The 25,368-nt window shown below is 41.3% G+C and overlaps 1 protein-coding gene across 1 annotated transcript in view; it reads left to right on the top strand.

The window, feature by feature from the left end:
• LOC137323999 (sodium-driven chloride bicarbonate exchanger-like) overlaps nucleotides 1-25,368 on the top strand; it is a 174,002-nt gene that overhangs the window by 72,279 nt on the left and 76,355 nt on the right. The window contains exons 7-10 of the mRNA XM_067988170.1: nucleotides 2,253-2,303; nucleotides 2,824-2,912; nucleotides 15,867-16,024; nucleotides 22,016-22,103. Coding sequence (XP_067844271.1) covers nucleotides 2,253-2,303; nucleotides 2,824-2,912; nucleotides 15,867-16,024; nucleotides 22,016-22,103 — 386 coding nt within the window. The remainder of the gene's footprint in view (nucleotides 1-2,252; nucleotides 2,304-2,823; nucleotides 2,913-15,866; nucleotides 16,025-22,015; nucleotides 22,104-25,368) is intronic.

Raw genomic sequence — 25,368 nt, 5'->3', positions numbered from 1 at the left:
AACATTTGTATGCACAGCTGTCCTCTTTCTTATCTCCTTAAGAACTGTGGAAGCTAGATAAAATCTAACTGCCTCTCAATGAAGATCTCTGTTTTCTCGATTCAATGATGCTCACAGGACTGTTGCCCATTCAATCTTTATGATCTGTTGCAAAGGCTCCTTATAAATTCATTAACTGCCAGGCCCATTCAAAAAATAACAAGTTGTCATATTCATAGTCAAACCAATTACTAAATCTGTGTATATTTGAAAATCCTGTGTTAGATTCTCTCTCAAGGCTGTTACCAGGGAGACTATAACAACAAACTTTGCAACATATGTAATGAAATAAGTTTGAAGTTGCAGATGGCTATTTAAAATCTCATATATTGCGGCTGATTCAAAGGGATAGATACCAGATCAAAACGAAGCAGAACTGCTTCATATTTTTCACAGTGCTTAAAAACAATGGGGTAGAGTTTCTGCTCATTTATGCCAGTAGTATCAGTGTAATGCGGGCGACATCGGCTGAACTAGTGCAAAAGATCAGGGAATTTTAAACGTGAGTTATGCCCAAAACCACTTACTTTCGTGTTTTCCGTGATCTTTTACACTGGTTTAAGATTCAATTCGTCTGGATCAGACCCCACCCACAAAACTGGCCACGACCCCAGGTCGACATTATGAGATTCCGCTGATTCCACTGCTTCAGGAAGGCTCTTCAACTTGCGTTCATTTTCTGAGGCACTCAGGCACTACTAGGCACGTTTTAAAAGTCTTTTCATATCAAAAAATATTTAATTAAGAAACTGACTACTGAACACCAATGAAACTATTAAATGGTTCAGTACAGTTTTTTAAAGACACTTTCACTGATTTTAAATCAGGTTACTCACCGGTGGAGGACTGGACACTTATTAAAAATGCTTATTTTTGGTGATAAACCCATTTTCAGCTGTATTAATAAAACTGCACCAGGTTACCACTCTTAAGTACATCAAGGAATACTTTTTAATGGAAAGAAAAAAGAAACGATTACATTCTATTATGCTGCCCAATTGTGTTGGTTCGTTGAAGATTTTATGTTTGTGATTATGCAAATGAGTTTTATCAGAAACTTGAACTGTAACCAATCAGTGCAATTTTTGAGCGCAATTACCCGATTGCGCCCAAAGCAGAAACTCTACCCCAATGTGTTTATGGATTTATTACAACTAAAGTGCAGAGGAAAATACTGGGATCACTGTTCACGCGCTAGCAAGGGCGAAAAACTCAGCCACACTTCCCGCTCTTAATTTCCAGTGACCCCTGCTAGAAAATGTGTGCATGTGACCGGTAAGTTAAAATAGCTGTGATGCCCCTACCTATGCTAGAATAGTTTCATAACCTATATAATTGAGGCTGGTTGTTTTCAATTTTTTCTGTGTTGGGGTCCCCCTGGAAATACTGACACTCTTCCAGGAACCTCTGTTCAAAAGACCATGTCAGCTACTCAAAGGATTATGTCAGGCTCCAAATGGACAGGTAATTGATGATCTTGCAAACCCCTTCAGCTCTGTAGTTTCCAGTTTGAAAACCCATGGTCTAAACTCACTGATGAAGAATTGGAAGATTGCTGACACCTGTAGAACATGGGTCAACATCTTCAGGAGAAAAGGGTGAAAATTGGGCATAGTCAAAAAGGAAATGTTATTTTTAGATTTCCAATTCATTAGCTGGGTTTTAAACTTATTATTTAGTTCAAAGTATAAAATGTTTGCTTATTTTGTTTTCCTAGATGTCTGAAGGACAGTTTATTGGAATATTTTTGTACTTTGTTTTAAATGTTTACTGCAGTGAACAAGACCACTTTAAACATTAAAAAAAATCTATTTTCCCCCATAGAACTCACAAGACAATTACAGAACCTAAGTTAAGGCAACAACCAAGAAACAAAATTTTGCTATCTTGTTTGCCAAGTGTGAAAACACCACTATCTACATGAAATATTTACATGTACCTGCCTTTGTCTTATGATGCAATCTCTTGGGATGTTCTGTTGAGGTTTTCCTGCCAATAATAATGGTTTAATTTCTTTTTGTGTCCTCTAATTCCATAGCTTATGTTGCATTTTATGCATTTCTCTAGAAATTTGTCTTACATCTATCATTGTTAGCCCATATCCTCATTCGTCCTCACAGGTTTTCTGTGTCTTGTTTCTACATTTGTACCTATCTCTAACAGGCTCAACTCTTTCTGCTTCTCTTACTTCTTTCTTTTTGGTTCATTGAAAGCTGGTGGGAAGACCCCAAGACATGCTGAAACCTCTCCTCAAAGGGCTTCAGGTGATTCGCAGTTTACTCCCATCACTTATGCATTACGAATCTCTTCCAGTACATTCCCTCTCATGGTGAGCAATATTGGTCAGCATTGCTGGTCTGTGTTGGGTACTGCTGTGGCTCTCAGGAAGTGACTTGCAAAAAGAACAAACTATAATGGTAAATAGCCTTTTAGGCTACCTGTGTTTATGGATGGAGCTCATTTCTTACAGAATTTCCCGATGCACCACATTAAAACAATGTAGTTATTGTCTTCTAATTATGTTGTTTTTGTTTAATGAACATTTTTGTAATTTAATGCATTTTATGTGATCTTTCATAGAAACACTGACTATTGTGAATGACTTGCTTAATCTAATTGCAAACCTGTGTGGCTCAGTTCAATTGGGTGTGATACTGTAGGCTTGAATCTCGGCATCTTTCCAACGTATTATTTAGCTCTAGTTACTTTCTTGCAATACTCTTACAAAACCGATTGTAAGGATCCTGGTACCTTGGAGGACTATAACATTTTTCTGTGAATCAGGTCATATGATCTCACCACAGTCTGCTCCCGCTAATCTGGAAGGCAAAACTGATGTCAGCCAAGAGAACAGTACTGTTGACTTTAGCAAGGTGAGTCTCTTCATTGACAGAATTGTAACTAACTTAAACAAAACAAATATTGTTTTCAACTGAAATACAAAGCCATCCTCTCTTTAGTTATGTAGGTATTCTATAAATTCAGGTTTTCCTAGTGTTTTTATGACAGATTGGTGTTGAAGGCTGAGACACGTTCCATGGAACAATATTGTTTGGGCAGTTGTAAGTGTATAGGGCTGATGTTCCAATCTGGGCTTCGTTGAGAATTCATTATATATCATTTATATATGTTTACTCTAAGTTTGATGGAGCGTGAATGATTCATGAAATGCATTGTCCATGAAGTGAACAAGTAGCTGTGCTGGTCTGTTATATTTGACCAGAGAGTGCATGTTGCTTTCACGGAACTGGGAAAATGCTCTAGTTTGTACAATGGTCAATAGTCACATAGCACAAATATAGAAGTTTTTTTAAGCAACAGAGTTTAAAAAAAAATGTTTCCAAGCTTTAGCAGATTTGATTTAAAATGCACAAAGTAATAGTGGTTGAAATAAAATGCCCCATCACAAATGCTGCTTTCAAATCAAACCAAATTAAGCAGCTTCTAAACTGTCTGGTTTTAATCCCCCATTATGTTTGTTCCTGCTATAACCCAAAGCACAGGCATTATTAATTCTAACTGTATTTCATCTGGTACATGGCCTAGTTTGAGGATAAAGTATATTATAAATGCTAAGTGGATTGGATAAGTGCCATTCATTGCAATCCAAACTGAGACTTAGGGCCAGTTGTAAACAGTGTTGAAGATGGGATGCCTTTTAAGGTGGCCATTTTCTTTTCTCCATGTTATATGTATTTTCTTAACCTCTGCCTTGCATTATTACCTGGGTGAGAGGCTGGGCAGGTGTCCTTATCCCAGATCTTTATTAATGCTATTGTTAAGATGAGTACCAAGGGATGCATCAGAACAGCCTACTGTGACTCACATTCTTATTTTTTTCCTCCATACACTGACAAATTATGCCACCTCAGGACCAGCTTTTTACGCAAAATAAAGTTTGTCATGGATTGATTGTAATTAATAAATTAGACCCATATAATTACAAAATCACTAAAAGTGGCGACACAGGTTAATAAGGCCATAAAAAAGCAAATCAAGCAGTGGGGTTCATTTCTAGAGGGATAGAATTGAAAAGCAGAGAAGTTATGTTAAACTTGTATCGAACCTTAGTTAGACAACACTTAGAGTACTGTGCACAGTTCTGTTATCCATATTGTGAAAAGGATCTAAAGGCACAGGAGAAGGTGCAAAAAAGATTCACAAGGATGATACCAGGACTGAGAGGATATACTTATCAGGAACAGACTGAGGCTCTTTTCTCTAGAAAAGAGAAGGCTGAGTGGTGACCTAATAGAGGTCTTTAAAATTATGAAGGGGTTTGATAGAGTAGATGTGGAGAAGATGTTTCTACTTGTGGGGGAGACCAAAATTAGGGGCCATAAATATAAGATAGTCACCAATAAATCCAATAGGGAATTCAGGAGAAACTTCTTTACTCAGAGAGTGGTTAGAATGTGGAACTCGCTACCACAAGGAGTAATTGAGGTGAATAGCATAGATGCATTTAAGGGGATGCTAGATAAACACATGAGGGAGAAAGGAATAAAAGGTTATGCTGATCGTATTAGATGAAGTAAGATGGGAGGAGGCTCATGTGGCGCATAAACACTGGCACAGACCAGTTGGGCTGAGTGATTGTTTCTATGTTGTACAGTCTGTGTAATTTTATGTAAAATCACCATAGCCATGCAGAATTCATTTTATTTGTTGGATGGACTATCAGTTTGCAGTAGTTCTGCTGCTTACACAGGAGTTATAAAAATTCTAATCATCTAGCAAACTAACCTTATTTAAAATATTTTCCAGCAAATGAAATTGCACTGAATCACTTGAAAGAGTACTTTTGAAAGCTTTTCAGTACTTGTGTTCTCAAACATTTAAATTAGTTATACTGAGCAAGATAGTTTAATTAAACAAATAGGGGGCTTTATTTTCATTTGGTTGGAAAAAACAAGAGAATGCTGAATTTTCATTATTATTAATGACCTGCTGGAGATACCATGGGAATATGATTTTAACTCGAAATGGTCAATTCTCAGAGAATTGGATTTCATTAAAGGGAATTAGTTTCACAATTTTATGCAACAATGATCCTTTAACATTTCTCATGCAGCCAATAAACCATAATTTAAGAAAATTTGCTATTCCAGCTGCGGAATGCTCAATTTTTATGTGAAATTGTTCAATAAATATTGAGAAAATCTGTTTTCTTGTAAAATGAATCAGACATGAGTGTTCTCAGCTCACTGTTCATGAACAAGGCACTCCTAATCCCCAAAAACTCACTCTCAATAAACATTACATTCTAATCCTCACAAATTCACTCACAGCACACTGTGGATGAATTATAAATCACTCCCTGATCACTCTCAATAAACAATGCACTCCTAATTCCCACGTACACATAGCTCACTTTCGATCTACATTCACTGCTCCTAATCCCTACATACTCACTCACAGCTCTCTCTCAAAGAACAGTGCACTCCTCCTAATCCTCACTCACAGTTCACCCCTGACGAACATCCTATCCTCCTAATCTTAACAAACTGACTCACTGCACCCATTTTTTTTTAGTTTTAATAGTGATTTTAATAACAATGTAGAATGTGAAGGTTTACCTTTACGGAGAAGCTATATCATATTTGGCATTCAATGAAAGTTTGTTGCAAACTATTTGATAGGTAATGTATTTAGAGATAGTGCCCCAACGTTATCATTCTGCTAGTTCATTCATGAGATCTTGACATTTTTATTAGGTAAGAGTATCAAGGACTAAGGATCAAAGGGATTTAAATGAAGTTGAGATCAGCTATGATCTAATTGAATGGATCAAAAGGCTGAATGGTCTAATCCTATTCCTAAGTCTCTGGTATGGGCCTTGAACCCACACTTTCCTGACTCAGAGATGAGAGCGCTACCACGGAGTCAAGTCTGACACATAAGTGGCAGCAGTCTTGCCTCTGAGTCAGAATGTTATGGATTCATGCCCCACTCCAGGACTGGAGGACATAATCTAGGCTGACACTTCAGTGCATTTATTTCCCATCTCTAGTTACCGTAAGCCATTCCAATGATTGGTTGTATAGCTGAGTGGCTTGCTAGGCCATTTCAAAGGAAATTAGGAATCAACCACATAGTGGGGGACTGGAGTCATATAGGCTAGACCACGGTTTGGTGGAGGATATGAGGACAATCTGGCAGTTTCTGTGGCTGTTATTTCAGGTATCAGTCCATAAATTAATATATATATTGAATTTTAATTTCATAATGTACCATAATACGATTTAAACTCATGCCCGCTAGATCAATAGTCCAGTACCATAACCAGGGCTCCAGGGCTTAACATAACTTACAAGTATTAAGTGAAAGGTGTTGTGGTGCCTCATTGCAATTGTGTCCTGCACCTCATATTGCATGCAAGAGTGCTGTGAAAAGGGAAACATATTCTCCTCATCCAATATCCATGAGGGGGCAGGGGTGCATCATTTGCTCTCTAGTCCAGGGAGCTGGGAAACTGTGAGTACAGCTTGCATTACTACCTTTTCTGTCCCACCAAAATTTGTCCTGCTTTACTGCATCTCCTGCAGCGGGACTTCCAGGACTTTTTCATTGAAAAGAACATAGAATCATAGAAGTTTACAACATGGAAACAGGTCCTTCGGCCCAACATGTCCATGTCGCCCAGTTTATACCACTAAGCTAGTCCCAATTGCCTGCACTTGGCCCATATCCCTCTATACCCATCTTACCCATGTAACTGTCCAAATGCTTTTTAAAGACAAAATTGTACCCGCCTCTACTACTGCCTCTGGCAGCTCGTTCCAGACACTCACCACCCTTTGAGTGAAAAAATTGCCCCTTTGGACCCTTTTGTATCTCTCCCCTCTCACCTTAAATCTATGTCCCCTCGTTATAGACTCCCCCACCTTTGGGAAAAGATTTTGACTATCAACCTTATCTATGCCCCTCATTATTTTATAGACTTCTATAAGATCACCCCTAAACCTCCTACTCTCCAGGGAAAAAAGTCTCAGTCTATCCAACCTCTCCCTATAAGTCAAACCATCAAGTCCCGGTAGCATCCTAGTAAATCTCTTCTGCACTCTTTCCAGTTTAATAATATCCTTTCTATAATAGGGTGACCAGAACTGTACACAGTATTCCAAGTGTGGCCTTACTAATGTCTTGTACAACTTCAACAAGACATCCCAACTCCTGTATTCATTGTTCTGACCAATGAAACCAAGCATGCTGAATGCCTTCTTCACCACCCTATCCACCTGTGACTCCACTTTCAAGGAGCTATGAACCTGTACTCCTAGATCTCTTTGTTCTATAACTCTCCCCAACGCCCTACCATTAACGGAGTAGGTCCTGGCCCGATTCGATCTACCAAAATACATCACCTCACATTTACCTAAATTAAACTCCATCTGCCAGTCATCGGCCCACTGGCCCAATTTATCAAGATCCCGTTGCAATCCTAGATAACCTTCTTCACTGTCCACAATGCCACCAATCTTGGTGTCATCTGCAAACTTACTAACCATGCCTCCTAAATTCTCATCCAAATCATTAATATAAATAACAAATAACAGCGGACCCAGCACAGATCCCTGAGGCACACCGCTGGTCACAGGCCTCCAGTTTGAAAAACAACCCTCTACAACCACCCTCTGTCTTCTGTCATCAATCCAATTTTGTATCCAATTGGCTACTTCACCTTGGATCCCGTGAGATTTAACCTTATGTAACAACCTACCATGCGGTACCTTGTCAAAGGCTTTGCTAAAGTCCATGTAGACCACGTCTACTGCACAGCCCTCATCTATCTTCTTGGTTACTCATTACTTGTAGCCATTCTTCCAGAGAGTAAATAGTGCATAGGACCCTTTAAGGATGTGAATCATCCCTTTAAATGCAATTGACTGGGCAGATTTTGTAATTGGTAGCCAGTCAATTTGCAGGCCTGACTCGCTGCACAAGTTTTCCTTGCACAGGGATTTGTAGACGGGACAGGCCTTGCATGACAAAATTCATCAAGGCCTGACGTTGCTCTATCGCTGTGTGTGCACCCGCATCACAGGCATGCACAGACCAATATTGTTGGGATTGTAAAATTTGGGGTTAGTGTTTTGTATCTGACATGCTCCTGTGTCCATCACACTTTTCTATCCGCAAATTTCAATGTCACATTTGCACTTGATTGGGTGAAATTTCATATTCATAAAACAGCAACAAATCAAACTAAACCTTCCAATGATCAGGTCACAAGTGGGAATGAAAACTACCAATCAGAAACTTCAAAAACTATGAAGCAAGAATTGGCAATAAGCAAACAGCTGCCAACAGCACAGTTGGGTCCCAATTAGATTGTTCAAAATCGTTTTTAAAATTTGTTTTGGCTGATATTTTAGTTTCTTCCTAAACTGAGAATTTACTCCTGATAATAAGATTTATAATACAATAAAGATTTAAAATATTACAAAATTCACAAAAAAATCATTAAACTTTCATATACAAGTAAAGATCTCCTGTGGCATTGCTCACGATGTGCCAATGGCTACAGTGGTACAAGGCACAGTGAAGCTACAGTGTCATCTACTGGTCACAGCCTGCAACTACAGTGTCACCGGGCCCAATTTACAAATGCCTGTCCAATTCTCTCAAGCTGTAAGATGATCTTCTCTCTCTAGTATTCCAAAATTCCAACATCTCCCCATCTCAATGCATCCAAACTCCAAATCCATCCTCCCCAGTACCACTACATCCTTTAACTCATCATGAGCAAGGTAACAGGAAATCTGCATTAATATATGTAGATAGAAATAAATAAACACATGTATGGATAGATATAGAGATGGAGGTATATAGCTTTAGAGATGTAGGGATAAATTTTAACATACCGGCGGGATCTCAGCTGGGTTTGGGGGGGGGGGTCAATCCGCGTGTGGGAAACCCGGAAAAAATTTTCATGCATTTTCTCGAGCGATCGCAACTCCATTGTAGGCCCTTAATGTGACTTCCGGGTTTTGCGTCTCCAAGCTGCGCAGTGAGTATACTGCGCATCCGAGTGATGTACAGGGACCTAGATTATTTAAAGGGCCTTTGCAACCATGGATTTTGAGGGAGAAAGGAGAAATCAGCAAATATGGAGCAGCAGAGGACGAGGCCAGTACCCCGGTTCAGTGAATCTTTGCTGGAGTTGCTGTTAGCTGGTGTGAGGAGCAGGTGGGACACATTGTACCCGGCTGACAAGAGGATGCACCCTGCCTCTGCCACTAAGAAAGCCTGGCACAAGGTGGCAGAGGAGGTGAGCAGCTGGAACAACGTCTCAAGCAATGCAGGAAGCACTTTAATGACCTAACTAGGTCAGGACAAGGTGAGTACATTTACTGATTCACCTACATCCTATGATGTACATTACACCCCCACCCCCCCCCCCCACACTATGTCCTGCCAAGCCTACTCCATCACATTACTACTCACATCCACTTAAGGCTCAGTGTCAAGCTGCCTTTACTTTTTGTGCACTTCCTCAACTCCCCATTTGTGCATCCACCATTCCCACACATCCCAACCCTGTTGCAATGTGATGAATCTGTCAAATACCCTCTGATGCACCTGTTTCATTGCCAGCCTGACTCAGAGTAATGCATCCATTGGGTGACCCTGTCACCCTCACTCACACATCTGTACTTTCTCCACTCATAGGAGAAGAGAGCATAAAATGCAAGGGAGCGAAGTTGGATTGGAGGGGGGCCACCACAAATAATGGTCCTGACAGAGGCAGAGGAGGAGGCCTTGGAGCTTAACCAGACGCTGGAATGCTTGGCTGTCGGAAATGCCAAGACTGGCACCCCATAAATGTCTGGTGACAGAACTTTAACATCCCTCACACATAACATGAATTGATGTTATCAATGATTGACCTGTTGCACACCTCAGGATGCTCATAGCAACTTCTGCAATGATTCTTAATATTGCTGTATGTTCTCTTCCAGGGCCTTCAAGGATTGCTGAGGGAACACACAACCTGGATGAGGGCGATTTCTGAGAGGAGCTCTCTGCCTTTGAGGGCGCACTGTCACATCATATCAAGCCATGTATCAGTGCAGATACTCATCTCAGTGGGCCCTATTAGACAGTTAGTTGGGTTGTCACCTGGTGATTCACCACTTACAAGTGAGCACAAGCAGACACTAGTGGCAGGGGCAGCTGTGTAGACTCCACGTTAGGAGGCGCACTCCTCTCCAAGCTCAGTTCAGCTGGATGCAGATGCTGAACCCTGGGGGCCATCCTTGAGGAGGAGAATGATGGAGGTACAGATGCACCTTTGTGAAGTACTGGAAGACATGCCACAGGCACACTCTCCACAATAGTGGAGAGGATGGAGGAGTCTATCTCCAGCATTAGTGGACTGGTGGCGCAGGTAAGCATGGGAATGTCTGCGATGGTGAGAATGGCAGCCTCCATTGAGCTTCAGGCACTCAAATGAGTCCATTCAGGCCCTGACCAATATTTTACCGCCTTAAACAGGCAGACAGATACTTTAGCAGTGGCCTTACAAGACATCACAATGTCCTCCAAGCTGTTGTCCAGCAGAGTGGTAGGAGTGATGTGGCCATGGCCCCAGAGAGGGATGATGGTGAAAGGGGACATAGAAGTGGGGACTCTACTCAAAGCGCTTCCATGTCTCACCCGTTGCCCCCTCAACCGATACCCACAAAGCTGTCTCCTCTCTTGATGGCTGAGTCTGCCCCTGCACAGTTGCAGGTGGAACAGTCTTTGGTGGGGCCCTCATGGGCTCCAAATCCCAGAGGACATAGGCTGAGAGCATCTCAGCAGTCAGGGCAGGGACCTGAGCAACGTGTCACTACCTCTGCTGAAGCCACAAGGGATGCACTACCAGAAGTAGTAGGAAGAGGAAGGCAAAGGTTTTGTGATCACCAAGGGTGTCTGACTAAATGTCATGTTTTTCATTTCTCTTTGTTTTTTGTTACGTTCACAATAAATGTCATACTTGTCACCACCACTGCCATGGCTTGTCCATTCTTGAGTCCCTTTCGTGAAAGCGCCCTTGCATGTGCCTCATCATGAATGGCAAGACTTGATGCCACCCATTGGGCGTCTTTACAATGGGTGTATGTGTGGTTGTAGGACTGTTTTGTGCAAACGGTGGTGGCAGGGAGTGGGGGGGAGGTGGCGTTGGTGGTGGTGGTTATCGTTCCAGATGGTCTGAGTACTTCACTATTTCCTTATGAGAATCTATCAGATATGAGTGGCTACCTGCCATCATGAGCAGCCAAGTGTGCTGCAGCTCTGCTGATGGGTTGCCCATCATTGTCGTCCTCCTCCTCTTCCTCCTCCTCTTCCTCGTCATCTTCAGTGTTGATGCGGATGCTTCATGAGCACGTGGGACCTCATCTATTTGTAACCCTCTCTGTTGAGCGATGTTGTGCAGGACACAACTCACGACTATTATTCTGCACACCCTTGCTAGTGAGTACTGAAGGGATCCCCCAGATCGATCCAGGCACCTGAAGTGCATCTTGAGCATTCCAATGGCTTGTTCAGTGTCGGACCTGATGGTGAGGTGACTGTTGTTGAACTGCTGCTGTGCCTCATTGGTGGGGTCTCTCATAGGTGTCATGAGCCACATCTACAGGGGGTATCCCTTGTCTCCAAGGAGCCAGCTCTTAAGTCTATCATGTGCGTGGAAGAGGGCCGGGATGTTGGACTTGAGCAAAATGAAGGAATCATGGCAGCTGCCAGGGAATTTGGCACACGTCTGCAGAAACCTCTTCCGGTGGTCGCAAACCAGCTGCGCATTGATAGAGTGATTGATATCCCTTTCGGTTGTTGAACAATCCTGGCTCATGTGGAGGTACTCGGGTTGCTACGTGTGTGCAATCAATTGTGCCCTGCGCCCGTGGGAAGCCAGCCAGAGAGTGGAAACCCACTGCCCTCTCAGTCTGGCTGATGTCGTCTCAGGGGAAGGTGACGTAGTCGGATGCCCTGGCAAACAAGCCATCCGTGACCTGTCGTATACACTTATGTGCAGACGACTGAGACACCCTGCAGATGTCACAGGTGGCGTCCTTGAAGGATCAGGAGGCAAAGAAATTGAGGGCAGTGGTGACTAACTGCGACGGGCAATGCGTGGCCACCAGACCCAGCCGGGAGCAGCTCTGTATGAAGGAGCGCACAGATATCTGCGACCACCTGGCGACTCAATCTGAGCCTTCATAGGCACTGATCCTCAGAGAGCTCCAGGACGCTCAGCCTCTTGTCTGTAGACCCTCTCATGTGGGTAGGGTCTCTTGTGACGTCAGCCCCTCCGTTGGTCCCCTCTCTGCTCTTCTGCAGGTCCTTGTGGCACACCTCTGTCTTGTGGACTTGCAACTCCCAGAACTGCACGTCTTGCCTGCCGTGGGTGATGATGTGCCTCCTTCTCAGATGTATTGTAGAATAAATCCATTGCGCCTCCCAACGTGGTGTTGTCAGTTTGAGCAGGTCCAAAATGTAGGTAAATATGTGTGAATGCAAGAATTCTGAGTGTGAACTAAGAAATCTCAGACTAAACACAAATAACTCCCAGCCAAAGGTTTGTCTGAGAGAACTGATTGCCCTGCTGCAAAAACTATCCATTTCTTCAGATGTGTCAACCACTGGGTTTAAAGGTCGAATGAGGGTCGGCTGCAACACGCCTCCGTTTCCATGGTGTCTTTCAGAGGCCATGGGAGACACATTCAGAAGCAGTTAAAATGGCTTGTGTAGTTCAAACCACAAAAATTTAACATCTTTAAGTACTTTTAAGTACCTCAATTGGCCCTTTAAATATCGTAAAGCCGGCGGGATTTCCGGATTTCAGAAGTGAGCGCGCACCCATACGCGTCTGGGCCAAACTAGGAAGTCAGCGCGTTGGAGCCGGAATGCGATCCCACTCCGAAAATGCAAAATTTTCACTGTCCACCGGCCCCCAACCCACCTGTTCTTCGGAGTTAAAATTTACTCCATAGAACTTAAATCATTATGAAAGTTCTTAATAACCCCTTACAAGGATAATACAAAGAACCTTTGTCTCAACTTTGAAACAAAAATAAGATTCTTTAAAATATGAATCATTTCAGCTGAATTGCAGACTTAAATTTAGTTTCAATAATATGGAAGATTAGAAACTCAGCCTGTGCATTGTTTTGTTGGAATACAATAGTGTAGTGGTTGTGTAAGGAGAATAATGGAATAGTGTGCATGTGAAGGTACTGCAACATTCTCTTTTATATTTGATCAGAAATCATGTCTGCATCTAGATATAGGTTTAAACATTTTGTTTGTAGGTATGCAAAAAAAAATAGAAGTCTATGTTGATTTAGGTTAAATCTTTGAAAGAATTGGCTCTTAAACTGCAGAAATGCAAATCTAGACATAAACTGATTATTAGCAAAGGGATTGGAAGTTTGAATTCATTACAAAAGAATTAGGAAAGATTTGGAGCTAAGTGTTCAGTTAATTAAATGGGAATTTTATACTGTACAATGCTTGTGAGAATACAGCACAATCATGTTATTGCAGTTTCTAGGCTATTTCAGTGTAAACCTTTCAGGCATTTTATGATTGTAGTTGCCAGGACGGCCATTCTACTGTTCTCTTTGCTGTGACTGCCACCTTATGTTGCTTTTTTTGACGCATTGCAGTAGATTGTGAGAGTGGAACAGCATATAAATTAAGTGGCATTTATATATGAGTTCATAATGCGTGAGTAAGAAGAGGATGGGCTAAATCACATGAAACTCATGATCAACCGTAATATACAGATTCATAGACTATTTCTGCAAATTGTGATTTATATTATAGTTTACAAATAAGATAATTTATTGTTTGAGGTGAATATTCATTTCAACAATGCAACTAAGTAACTAAGAACACACATTCTCCTAGCAGACCTCATGTGGCATTGATTAGTGAATCAGAGGACACGTGGCTAAAATAATAGGGGTGTTTATGCCTTGTAAGGGATAACATCAGGGCCACTGATTTACAGGGACTGAATAAGTCAAATTCTATTTTTATTCAGTATTCTGAGATTTTTACTGGTGCTTTGGGAATCGAGCTCCACAACTCTGTCCATTATTCTGTGAAAACCATAAATAAGTGGAAAAGTGGTCCTTATTTATATTTATTTGTGTATGTCTATATTTATGTGTATAGGATTTAAATATCTTGCACACAGGGAAAGTGGGATTTAGTTGCACTTGTGGAGGTCTTGTCTTTTGCTAGCAATGGAGGATGGTTCTGGGCTTTAGCAGGACTGGGGTAGGGATCCTGGAGTTGGCAGCACTGCAGTGGGGCTACTGGAGTTTGGTAGCATGGGTGGGGTCACTTGAACTGGCATCGCTGTGGAGGGTAAACTGTGGTTTGGCAGAACTTGGTGTATGTGGAGTTTGATTCCCTGGTGTTTGTCAGCAGTGAGGGAAGGGGGAGGGCATGGGACCAACAGCACTGGGTGGGGGTGGGGAAATCCCAGGCCTGGCAGCACTAGTTTGAAACTTTCCAAGAGATCTCTGCAAACATTACATTTGGTATTTTGTGATTGATTCCTGGAAGTGTATCTCTGTGTCTGTCTGTATGCCTCTCGCTCTGCTTGTCTGCCTGTCTCCTTTTGTCTCTCCGCTCTCTATGTTTTACAGATGTCAGTAATTAATCTGCTTACATTTTCTAGCTATCAACAAAACACAGGTAAATATTATATAATAAGTAGAGGCTTTCTTTGCTTTTAAAATCAATCTATTTGTTCTTTTTAAAAGTATTACAATTAGAATGAGGAAAAACACTATAGCCTAGAATTTCCTTGATGTGATTTACACCATGATTGCTACCTTCCGGTAGCCTGCAGAGGGAGTTACATGCAAGTTTCCCGGGTCTGCTAATTTGAATACTCATTGGTGCAGGCATTGGTGTAAAACCCGTGTAAAATGGGTGTAAGCAGCTGAACCACTAGGAAACATCTGTGCAGCTTTTTAAAAGTGCTGTTCAGTCTGCCCTCTTCAACAGCACCCTGGGGGACAATCGGGTAAAACAAGAACAGGAACAGTGCTTCGTTCTTCCATTTCTCTTTCAAATTACTTCACTGCATGTCTCATCAAGATTTTGATTATACTTGGACAGAATTATGACCATTCAAATGAAGTCTGGGACAGTGAAGAACTCTGAGGGTGTGGGGTGGGGGGGGTTAGGGGTGGGGGTGGTAGAGGACAGGCAGGTGTGAAGTGATTTTATTTGGTGAGTCAATCTTTATTTATTGAACGCACTGGCCTACCAGTTGAGCCTTCTTTTCGCTGGTAGCTGCCTGCTCTGTTCCATATCCCGCCCTCCCTGTGCACCATCCTGTTGCTGTGGGGAGGGAGGTACATCCACCCTCTCTTTTTCATCATCACCTTCAGCTTCTGGAAGCAGCAAGCCGTGTTTCAGGCTTCACTCACTTTGCACCATTGTGAAACCTGTCCGAATGGAGCGTAAAGCACGATGCTGTAGCCCACGAAAACCGTGAGCCATTACCCTCCACTAGTGACATGTACTTAGCAAGGTGTGCTGATTGTAATTGATTCAATACAGAAATTACTTAGGAGATCATTACTAATTATTTCTGTGCAGAAAATGTTGTTCAAATCCCTGAATGAAAGCTACACATAGGTTTTAACTTCAGTAGGCTCAGAAATTTAAAGATGATGGTATATAAAACCTTTATTTGTCCAAAATTTTAACTGGATGTCATGTAAAGGAGAAAATAATCAATTATTCAGATACATTTTATCAATGCACAAGCTATGTAGTGCCCATTTTTTTACAATGTGTTCTTCTTTCAGGTGGATATGCATTTTATGAAGAAGATTCCTCCAGGTGCGGAGGCCTCAAATATTTTAGTTGGTGAACTTGAATGCCTGGATCGATCAGTTGTAGCATTTGTCCGTTTGTCTCCTGCTGTTGTTCTCTCAGGGGTTGCTGAGGTTCCTATTCCAACACGGTTAGTCTCCTGGATGCACAGTGCATGTAACTCCCTGGTAACCATCAATTCTTGACATATGTACTGGAACATCGATTAGAAATAAAGGCAATTCAACTGACTGGGGTATATGTTCTCTTTCAGGTTCTAGCCTCGGAAACCCTAATATCATGGTATTTCCAGAGCTGATCACCAAGTCCAAAAATATAACCCTATCTCCCTAGACTAACAAGAAATTTTGAAGCATTCTCCCCTTTACCCCAACTGAACTATCGGGGATTAGGGGGGAGTACCTGCTCTGCACCCCTCCCACATCTGTGCAGTGCCTTTTGTTTTACATTGGGGAAAGATATTTGAACCTGACTGGTTCGAATTGAACCAACCAAGAATTGTCGTGAATAAATGGAAGGCCTCCTTAATGCCTGGGCGCTAGTCCACATTGAGGAAAATGTTTTCAAAAATTTGTTGGGTAATTAAGATGTAGTTTTTACAGCCTGCCAAATTTCTATGCTGCCTCATTTTTCCACTGTGGTTGATTGTAAAGAGACAGAAATTAGAGTTCCTGTGAGAGAAAAAAATTATTTGAGTTTATTAGGAAAGATTTATATTGCCAGAGGAACTTTTGCTTACAATGTAATTTATGGACTTGGGAAAATAAGACCTTGGCCCTGAAAATCTGCGAGGGAGAGGGGAGGGGATGGGGTCAGGGTGGGGGGTGGGGTGTATTGCAGCGTAAGTATTGAGATGAGCCCACTTGTGATCTCTGCCACTGACCCCCCAATGTTCATGGCATTAGGGGGATGTCCAATAATTAACATGGCAATGGTGGATGCCCATAGCACTAGGGCTGCATGTAGGGTACCTGCCATGTTACAGAGGCTGGAAAGTTGGATGCAAGTCAGGCCAGGGGTTGGGTCTTGGTTCTCACCAAGAAAGGAGATACAAGTTCACCTGCAGCCCTGTATGAAAGAGGGCCACATTTAAATTTTAAAAAAACTTACCTTTGAGTTCCTTCAGAATTCGAGGACACAATCCCAGCCCTTCCCCAAGGTGGGGCCCACTTATGCAACAACAACAATTACTTCCATTTATATAGTGCCTTTAACATAGCAAAACGTCCCAAGGCCTGTCACAGGAGCGATTATCAAACATAATTTGACACCGAGCCACATAAGGAGGTATTAGGACAGGTGATCAAAAGCTTGGTCAAAGAGGTAGGTTTTAAGGAGCGTCTTAAAGGAGGAGAGAGAGGTAGAGAGGCGGAGAGGTTTAGGGAGGGAATTCCAGTGCTTAGGGCCTAGGCAGCTGAAGGCATGGCCACCAATGATGGAATTAATAAAACCAGGGATGCGCAAGAGGCAATAATTGGAGGAGTGCAGAGATGTCTGAGGGTTGTAGGGCTGGAGGAGGTTATAGACATAGAGAGGGGCGAGGCCATGGAAGGATTCAAAACAAGGATAAGAATTTTAAAATCGAGGCATTCCTGGACCGGGAGCCAACTTAGGTCAGCGAGCACTGGGGTAATGGGGGAACCCGACTTGGTGCGAGTTATGATACGGCAGCAGAGCAGCAGTCTAGTACATCTGGTCTTCCCTGACGCATCAACTGCTGATCCTGCCTCCGGTCACACAAAATGTTGTTCATGACTTAAGTTGTGGCTGTTCTGGGACTGTGGGAGGGGCGAAAACCTAATTGGAGGGATTCAAACAGGGAGTTGCGAGAGAGATAGGCACAGATCTGGGAGGCAACAGCACATTCAAAGACTTTGGAGAGGAAAGGGAGGCTGGAGATGGGGCGATAGTTTGCAATGACAGAGGGGTGGAAGGTTTTTTTAGGAGGGTTGATAATGGCAGTTTTGAAAGGGAGGGGGATAGTGCCTGAGAAGAGGGAACAATTTACAATGTCAGCAACATGGAGGCCAGGAAGGAAAGTTGAGTAGTCAGGAGTTTAATGGGAAAGGGGTCAAGGGAGCATAAGGTGGGTCTCATGGATGAGATGGGCTCAAAGAGTGTATGGGGGAAAGTGGGAGAGAAACTAGACAGACAGGGATCCAGGTGTAGGGTTAGGGGGGTCATGGGGGAGGTTTAACTTGGTGGGTAAGGGAGAACTGAAAACGATGCCTTTGGTTAAAATATATTTGCTGTTCTGCATTCTGTCCTTTTTGCAGCCTCAAGGATTGATGAGTGCTCATTGTACTTCAGGCACGCACTGCTGTGTTGCAAGAGATTCATGTTCCACATCATTCTTTTCCTATAGTTGGCTGCTGCAGCTCCTCTGTGGCACGCAAGCATATGCCTTTTCAATGGCAGTATTGTGCAGCATATAACATACTACAATTGCTCTACCAACTCACACAATTTGTTCTGGAAGGCACACCACAGGGGCCTAAACATAGGAAATATTATTTTAAATAGTCCTTTGTATTATATTACTGCCTCATGTATGTGCATTTAGGACTGAGATGAGGAGAAATTTCTTCACTCAGAGGGTTGTGAATCTTTGGAATTCTCTATCCCAGAGGGCTGTGAATGCTGAGTCATTGAGTATATTCAAGGCTGAGATGGACTGTAAGGGAATGAAGGAATATGAGGATCGGGTGGAAAAGTGGAGTTGAGGTTGAAGATCAGCCATGATCTTATTGAATGGCAGAACAGGCTCGAGGGGCCGAATGGCCTACTCCTGCTTCTATTTCCTATATTCTTATGTGCATCATGGTAGACTCTTTGTTGTGGTGGGCAGGAATTCCAGAGAGGTGTTATCATCCAAATTTGGAGCAAATAACCCTCGTCTCCCAAGGGCCCATTTGTCTTCCCCCCTCAAGCAGTTGGGGAACCATCAATTTCCTTGTTGAAGTGTGTGTCATGAGTACATCTGGAAAATGAGGATTAAGTTGCATAATTTTTTGCTGGTAGTTATGTACCATCTGTGCACTAAGTTGGTAATAACCCTTTTTCAATAAAAGGGAGATCACTGCCAGGTAGACAAATGGTGACCTGAGTGCAATCAATGAAGCTTTGGACATGGAATGCCACAAAACTGGGAAAGTTGAGTCTGCTTCTCTCCTGGGTGCTGTATGTTGCCGTTCAACTTGATATATGCAGATGTATGGTGGAAAAAGGCATCTATTACTTCAGCGTTGTGGCAATGATCTGGGTACTGGCTGACCTAATTAATGTATCCTGTTGGTGCCTGGAGGACCCAGCAGTGTGGAAGTTTAGAGCAGTAGGCACTTTCACTGAAAGTGGCATCCAGATGTTGTTCCTTGGATGCAGGTCTGTTTGCAGCAGCTGACACAGTTCAAAGATTGCTTTAATGCCGAGGCATAACCCCTGTACGGATTGTTCCTCCCTGAGGTCGAGGTAAAGGGCACATCAGTGATATTCACACAGCACTGATCATGAGTCCTAAACATCTACCTCTCATGATGCTGCTCCTCATTCTCCTCCTTCAAAGTGTCTGGTAAAGAAAGACCCTATGCTACACTGATGTTGCTCTGCTCATTGAAAGACTTCTCTTTGACTAATTCTGTGAAGAATTTCCTATTCTGCCGTCACTTCAAACTCTGCTTCCACTGCTTTTAGACCAGCTGTGTACAGTTATTGCCATTTGAGAATCCAGTAAATCTTGAGTAAATGTCCACAGTCCCCATTTGTTGCTTAACAAGCAAAAAAATACATAAACTCCAAGTCAGTGTCTTAAAGTGTTAGAATTGTTTACTCCCAAAAGCAGATTGAACATGGGAAAAGTTAATATCTGTTTTATTAATGCTGACACACAAAATTACTACACCTTAAGGAGCAATGTCTAATTGATTTAATTATGAGAAAATAGGCTTGGGTCAGGAAGCAGCAGTATTTTGTTAACTTTTATTATTTTATTTTTCTATTGGATACAGCATTAAGTTCCTTCATCTTATTGTTTATAGCTGTGATAAAAGAAGTATGATTTATGGAAACTGACAAAAATGCAGTTGTACATTGTATTTATGTAAATCATGTTGTTGATCAAATAAAGGATAGTGTTAAAGAGTATTTAATCATTTCATTAACATTAAGACAAAAGTAATCTGTTAATCTTTAAACATTGCTGTTACGTAGGTGTTTCTGTGGATGAGACGCTAACAGTGTAATGAGATATAATTGACACAATACTGATAAATCTTAATTAAATGTATGATATTTTCAATAATTAAATACTTGGTATAATTAGACGATAAATGTTCATTCATCATATGTAATTTTTTTTAAAAACGATCACCAGGACAGAAAGCAAACATTTTTTCCTAGAAGCACTCATATCCTAACAGGGTACATGACATGTGATATAGAAGGGTAAATTCAACGCTCCCAATAAGAAGTTGTGCTCTAAGGAAGCGCAGGTCAGAGATAGAATACAATACTGTTGTGTTGATTCTCTGACCTGCGTTCTCTTCCATCACAGCTCCTCGCCGAGAGCGAGGAATTACATAATTTACTCTCTAGATTAGAGCTCCTGTGGTTTGGATTTTCACTAAATAAACCTACGTACAGAAATAGATCAGAAAGCTGACTCTTCGATGAATTTGAGGGTTCAGCTGAGCTGGTATTGTGTTAAATATAAAGGCTATAGAACAAGAAATTACAATCTAAAAGGCAAGCAAGGCAAAGAAGTTCAAGAACTTCAAGAAATGAGAGCAAATGTGGGTGAAAAGAGTGACATAATGTAACAGTTTCAAATGATAGTCTGTTTTACGTTAGGTGCAAATGAAGTATTTCTGCCTTACTGATTGTCTTGCAGTCTATGGAAAGTATTGTCTGGCAATACTGCATTAATGGAGTTACAGAAGAGTTATGCATCTTTATTGAATAAAATTGTGGATTAATTTGAAGGGTCAGTTTTGTTTACAGATATATCATTAAAAAAGTGGTTTTCAGTTAAACTGAATTTTAAAATGAAAAAAGAGCTACTGCACAACTTAATTTAGAGAAGTCATGTTAAATTTATATAGAACCTTGGTTAGACCACACTTAAGAGTACTGTGCAAAGTTCTGGTCTCCATATTACAAAAAGGATATAGTAGCATGGGAGAAAGTAAAAATAGATTTAGAAGGATCATACCAGAACTGAGAGGATACAACTGTCAGGAAAGACTGAAGAGGCCAGGCTCTTTTCGCTGGAAAAGAGAAGACTGAGAGATGACCTGGTAGAGTTCTTTAAAATTCTGAAGAGGTTCAATAGGGTGGACGTAGACAAGATGTTTCCACTTGTGGGGAAATTCAAAACTAGGGCCCATAAATATATGATAGTCACTAATAAATCCATTAAGGAACTCAGGAGAAACTTCTTTACTCAGAGAATGGAGAGAATGTGGAACTTGCTACCACATGGAGTGATTGAGGTGAATAGTATAGGTTGATTTAAGGGGAAGCTAGATAAGTACACGAGAGAGAAAGGAATAGAAGGATATGTTGATAGGGTGAGATGAAGCAAGGTGGGAGGAGGCTTATGTGAAGCATAAACACTGGCATAGACCGGTTGGGCTGAATGGCCTCTGTGTTGTAAATTCTATGTAACTTCATTTAATAACAACAAAAGGTGGAAAATATATAGAGATGGTGTTGTGCTCTTCATAGTGGATTGACGTCATCTCTCCCCATAGTGCCACCAGACTCTAACTCTATCAAAATATAAATGATAATTTTATTTTTCCTCAATTAAAAAAATAAACACTGTACATTACAGAAAAATAGGTGACTTGATAGTAAATTCAAAGCTGCATTAAAATCGCAGGGGTTCAGATTCCATTTTTCCGTAAATCATTCCATTGACATTTGGATGTGACCACAGCTCACAAGCAATGCTGGGAGCAGATAAATGATCATCAAATTGAATAATACATGCTGCAGAAAAACAAATAACATAATCCTGTGGAACTGACAGTTTTAAACTGAAAATTAATGCCTACCAGGTTTTTTTTATGATGATTATTATTCCTAATACTTTACTCACTTTACTGCTTTTTTCCCCCCATAGATTTTTGTTTATTCTCTTGGGGCCTCTTGGTAAAGGTCCACAATATCATGAAATTGGCAGGTCGATTGCAACCCTGATGACTGATGAGGCAAGTGCTGAATTCCAAAGTATTTAATTTGATGTGTTCTAGCAATATCTGTTGCATACTTTGATCATTCATTAATCACAAACTTGCTAATCTGATTAATGTCATCATTTTTTAAGAATACTACAAATGTCGATAGTTAAATTACATTAGGGGACTGGACAGTACAATAAATTGCCCATGAGTTTGAGAGGACAGAGGTTTAATTTCAATTATGGTACACAGTAAGCTGCACTTTATGTCTATATCATTACAACTGAAGAAACAAAAATTACATATACCCAGTATGTGGTACAACTTTTTTTTATTATACTGTTTAAATAGTATGACTATTCAGAATGATTCTTGTAGGCACAAGTATGCTGACACATCAGTTGTGTTAGGAGTTGAACCAAGCTGTTGATCTTCATACGATGAATATGTGCATTTGCAGTGTCTTCTGTTTTTTTTGTAATTCATGCTTTCTTTTTTGTTTAAGAAAATTTACCAAATGAGAACGTTTCACCTGCCAACTTTGTTTAACAACTCAGGATTGTTCATATAAATATTTTAATTATTACAATGACAGATTGAAAGAGTATATTTAAAGATTTATTTATGGATATGATTTAAATATTTTGGCAGTAAGTGCCAAATCTGTGATGAATAACAGCTTTAGTCTGTGAGATCAATGACTTGTAAAATGACTTGTGACGTTAAAAGAAAGGGATATCCAACTTGCATATTTATAACATTTGCAGTATACTTACAAAGTCAGCTACTGCAAAAGCAGAGTTTTTTTTATTAAATTCTAACATAAAAAATGAACAGTTGTTTTAGAAATTCTGAGGGTTAGTTAATGTTGGTGCCTCTTCCACCAAAATGGTTTCGCCAAACTAAATTAATAAAAGAAACAGAAGTCTCTTAGACTCAAAGCAATTCTATTTTGCTGTCACTTAATTTTTTACATAGGAGCATTAGGAACAGGAATTGGCCATTCAGCCCCTCAAACCTGCTCCGCCATACAATTAGATTATGGCTGATCGGCACCTCAACTCAATTGCCCGCCTTTGCTCCGTATCCCTTGACACCCTTACCGAACAAAAATCTATCTATCTCAGTCTTGAAAGCTCCAATTCTCCTAGCATCCACAGCCTTTTGGGGGAAAGAATACCACATTTCTATTACCATTTGTGTGAAAAAGTACTCCCTGATTTTGTTCCTGAATGGCCTAGCTCTAATTTTAAGATTATGTCCCCTTGTTCTTGATTCCCCTACCAGAGGAAATAGTTTCTCTGTATCTACCCTATCAAATCCTTTTAACATTTTAAACACCTCAGTCAGATCAGCCTTCAATCTTCTATACACAAGGAAATACAAGCCAATTTGCAGCCTGTCCTCATAATTTAAGCCTCTAAGCCCCGATATCATCTGCGCTGCACCCTCTTCAAGGCCAGTGTATCCTTCCTGAGGTGCGGTGCCCAAAACTGAACGCAGTACTCTAGATGGGGTCTGACCAAGGCTCTATTCAATTGAAGCATCACTTTCTCCACTTTGTATTCCAACCCCCTTGAGATAAAGGCCAACATTCCATTAGTCTTTTTGATTACTTTTTGTATCTTTCTACTAGCTTTTAATGACTTGTGAACTTGGGCACCCAAATCTCTTTGCTCCTCCACAGTTCCTAGTTTCTCACCATTCAGAAAGTACTCTGATTTATCTTTCTTGCGTCCAAAGTGGATGGCCTCACATTTGCCCACAATGAACTCCATTTGCCATAGTTTTGCCCATCTGCCGATGACCTTTTGCAAATTCCTGCTCCCATCCGCACTACTTACTGTCCCCCTGAACTAAGTGTCATCTGCAATCTTTACAATTCCCACTTAATGAACATGAGGCTATCTATTACTAAATTTGTAATATGATAAGCTTGGGTCTGTCAATATTCAGAAAGTTTATCTTTCTTTAGGTTTGTGCTGGGGGTTACTTTGCTAAATTTTGTTGATTTTTTTTTAGGTTTTCGTCCAAGAGCTATGGCTGCCTTATTTTTAATTGCTGTGATTATAATATAGAAAATTGAGATTCTAATGGGGAATCTTCTATTTCTGTGAGATTTGGAGAAGAAGAAGAAGATGAAAGGAGGGAGCCAGGTCAGATTACCTTAATCTACAGGCAGAAGCATGGAATGTAGGAGATGTGCCTCTGTGTGTGGATACAGGGTAAAGGTAACATGTACTGGTCAAGATAGTCTGTTAGAGATTGGAACCCAAGGCCTCTATAGCAGCAGTCTGAACATTCATGTGAGATACCATGATTTGGCGCTGTCACTGGGGAGCTCTGGGTGGCCATGTGCTCCATGCTGGACTGCGGTTCAGTTAAATGGTCATGCATGCCTGCTGAGATGTGCATTATGGACTCTTCTAAAGTCACCACCAGATCTTGCAGGGTATTTAGCACATTCTGTTATGACTGTAGAAAACATTGATGCTCCAATAGCATCCTTCTTTTAAATGTAGTCCCTCTGAGTTATAAATCCCAGGACACGGCAGCTGAGGAAGGACACTAGCTGGCCCCCTCGTCAGCAGCTTCATGGCCACTCATACTCTGTGATCCATTTCAAATGGCCACCAGGCTGGATGTAGCTGTGCTGGTGCTTATTATAGTTGCATTGAATGATGCTGAGTGCTTTGAGGTGCTCAGGGTTGTGGTCGCTACCTGGGCCACTTCGGAGACACATATAGAAACAGAGGTAGTTTAATAGAATGATTGCTGAAATACACCCCTTGACATGCTTATAAAGCTGAAGTGTGTCATGGCGGTTTGCTTTAATACATGTGTACATGTATGTGAGTAAGGGGAGGAAGAATAATAAAAAAAGAATGGTACTAGTCCTGGGCTGCACGAAGGCCTCCAGTTTCACCATTGCTCATTCCCTCTATATTCATGTTCATCATAGCCTGTTCATGTTGAATAAAGGGCCTGAAATGAGGGACCCTTCTGTCAGTTCTGATCTACTCTCTCCTAATATGCTCCACTTTTTCCTGCAAGCATAAAAATAGTGCTGAGATGTTGGAGATTTGTAGAGGACGTAGATGAACGACAGCCAAATGGCCATCTTGTTTCAGTGGTTGTATGTAAGTAAATGAATATGGATCACGTAGGGTAATTGTATGATAAACCCGCTTTGTGGGACCACCTTTCCAAATGGTAATGTGGCATTAGTTCCGGTTTGAAGTGTTCTCTGCTACAGTATGGGTATGCATCAGAAGCTTGGTAAGTGTTGTTTTTT

Source organism: Heptranchias perlo, chromosome 7 (genome assembly GCF_035084215.1).
Source record: "Heptranchias perlo isolate sHepPer1 chromosome 7, sHepPer1.hap1, whole genome shotgun sequence".
Classification (NCBI taxonomy): Eukaryota; Metazoa; Chordata; class Chondrichthyes; order Hexanchiformes; family Hexanchidae; genus Heptranchias; species Heptranchias perlo.
The sequence above is the reverse complement of the archived record's forward strand: the minus strand, read 5'-3'. Positions and strand labels throughout refer to the sequence as shown.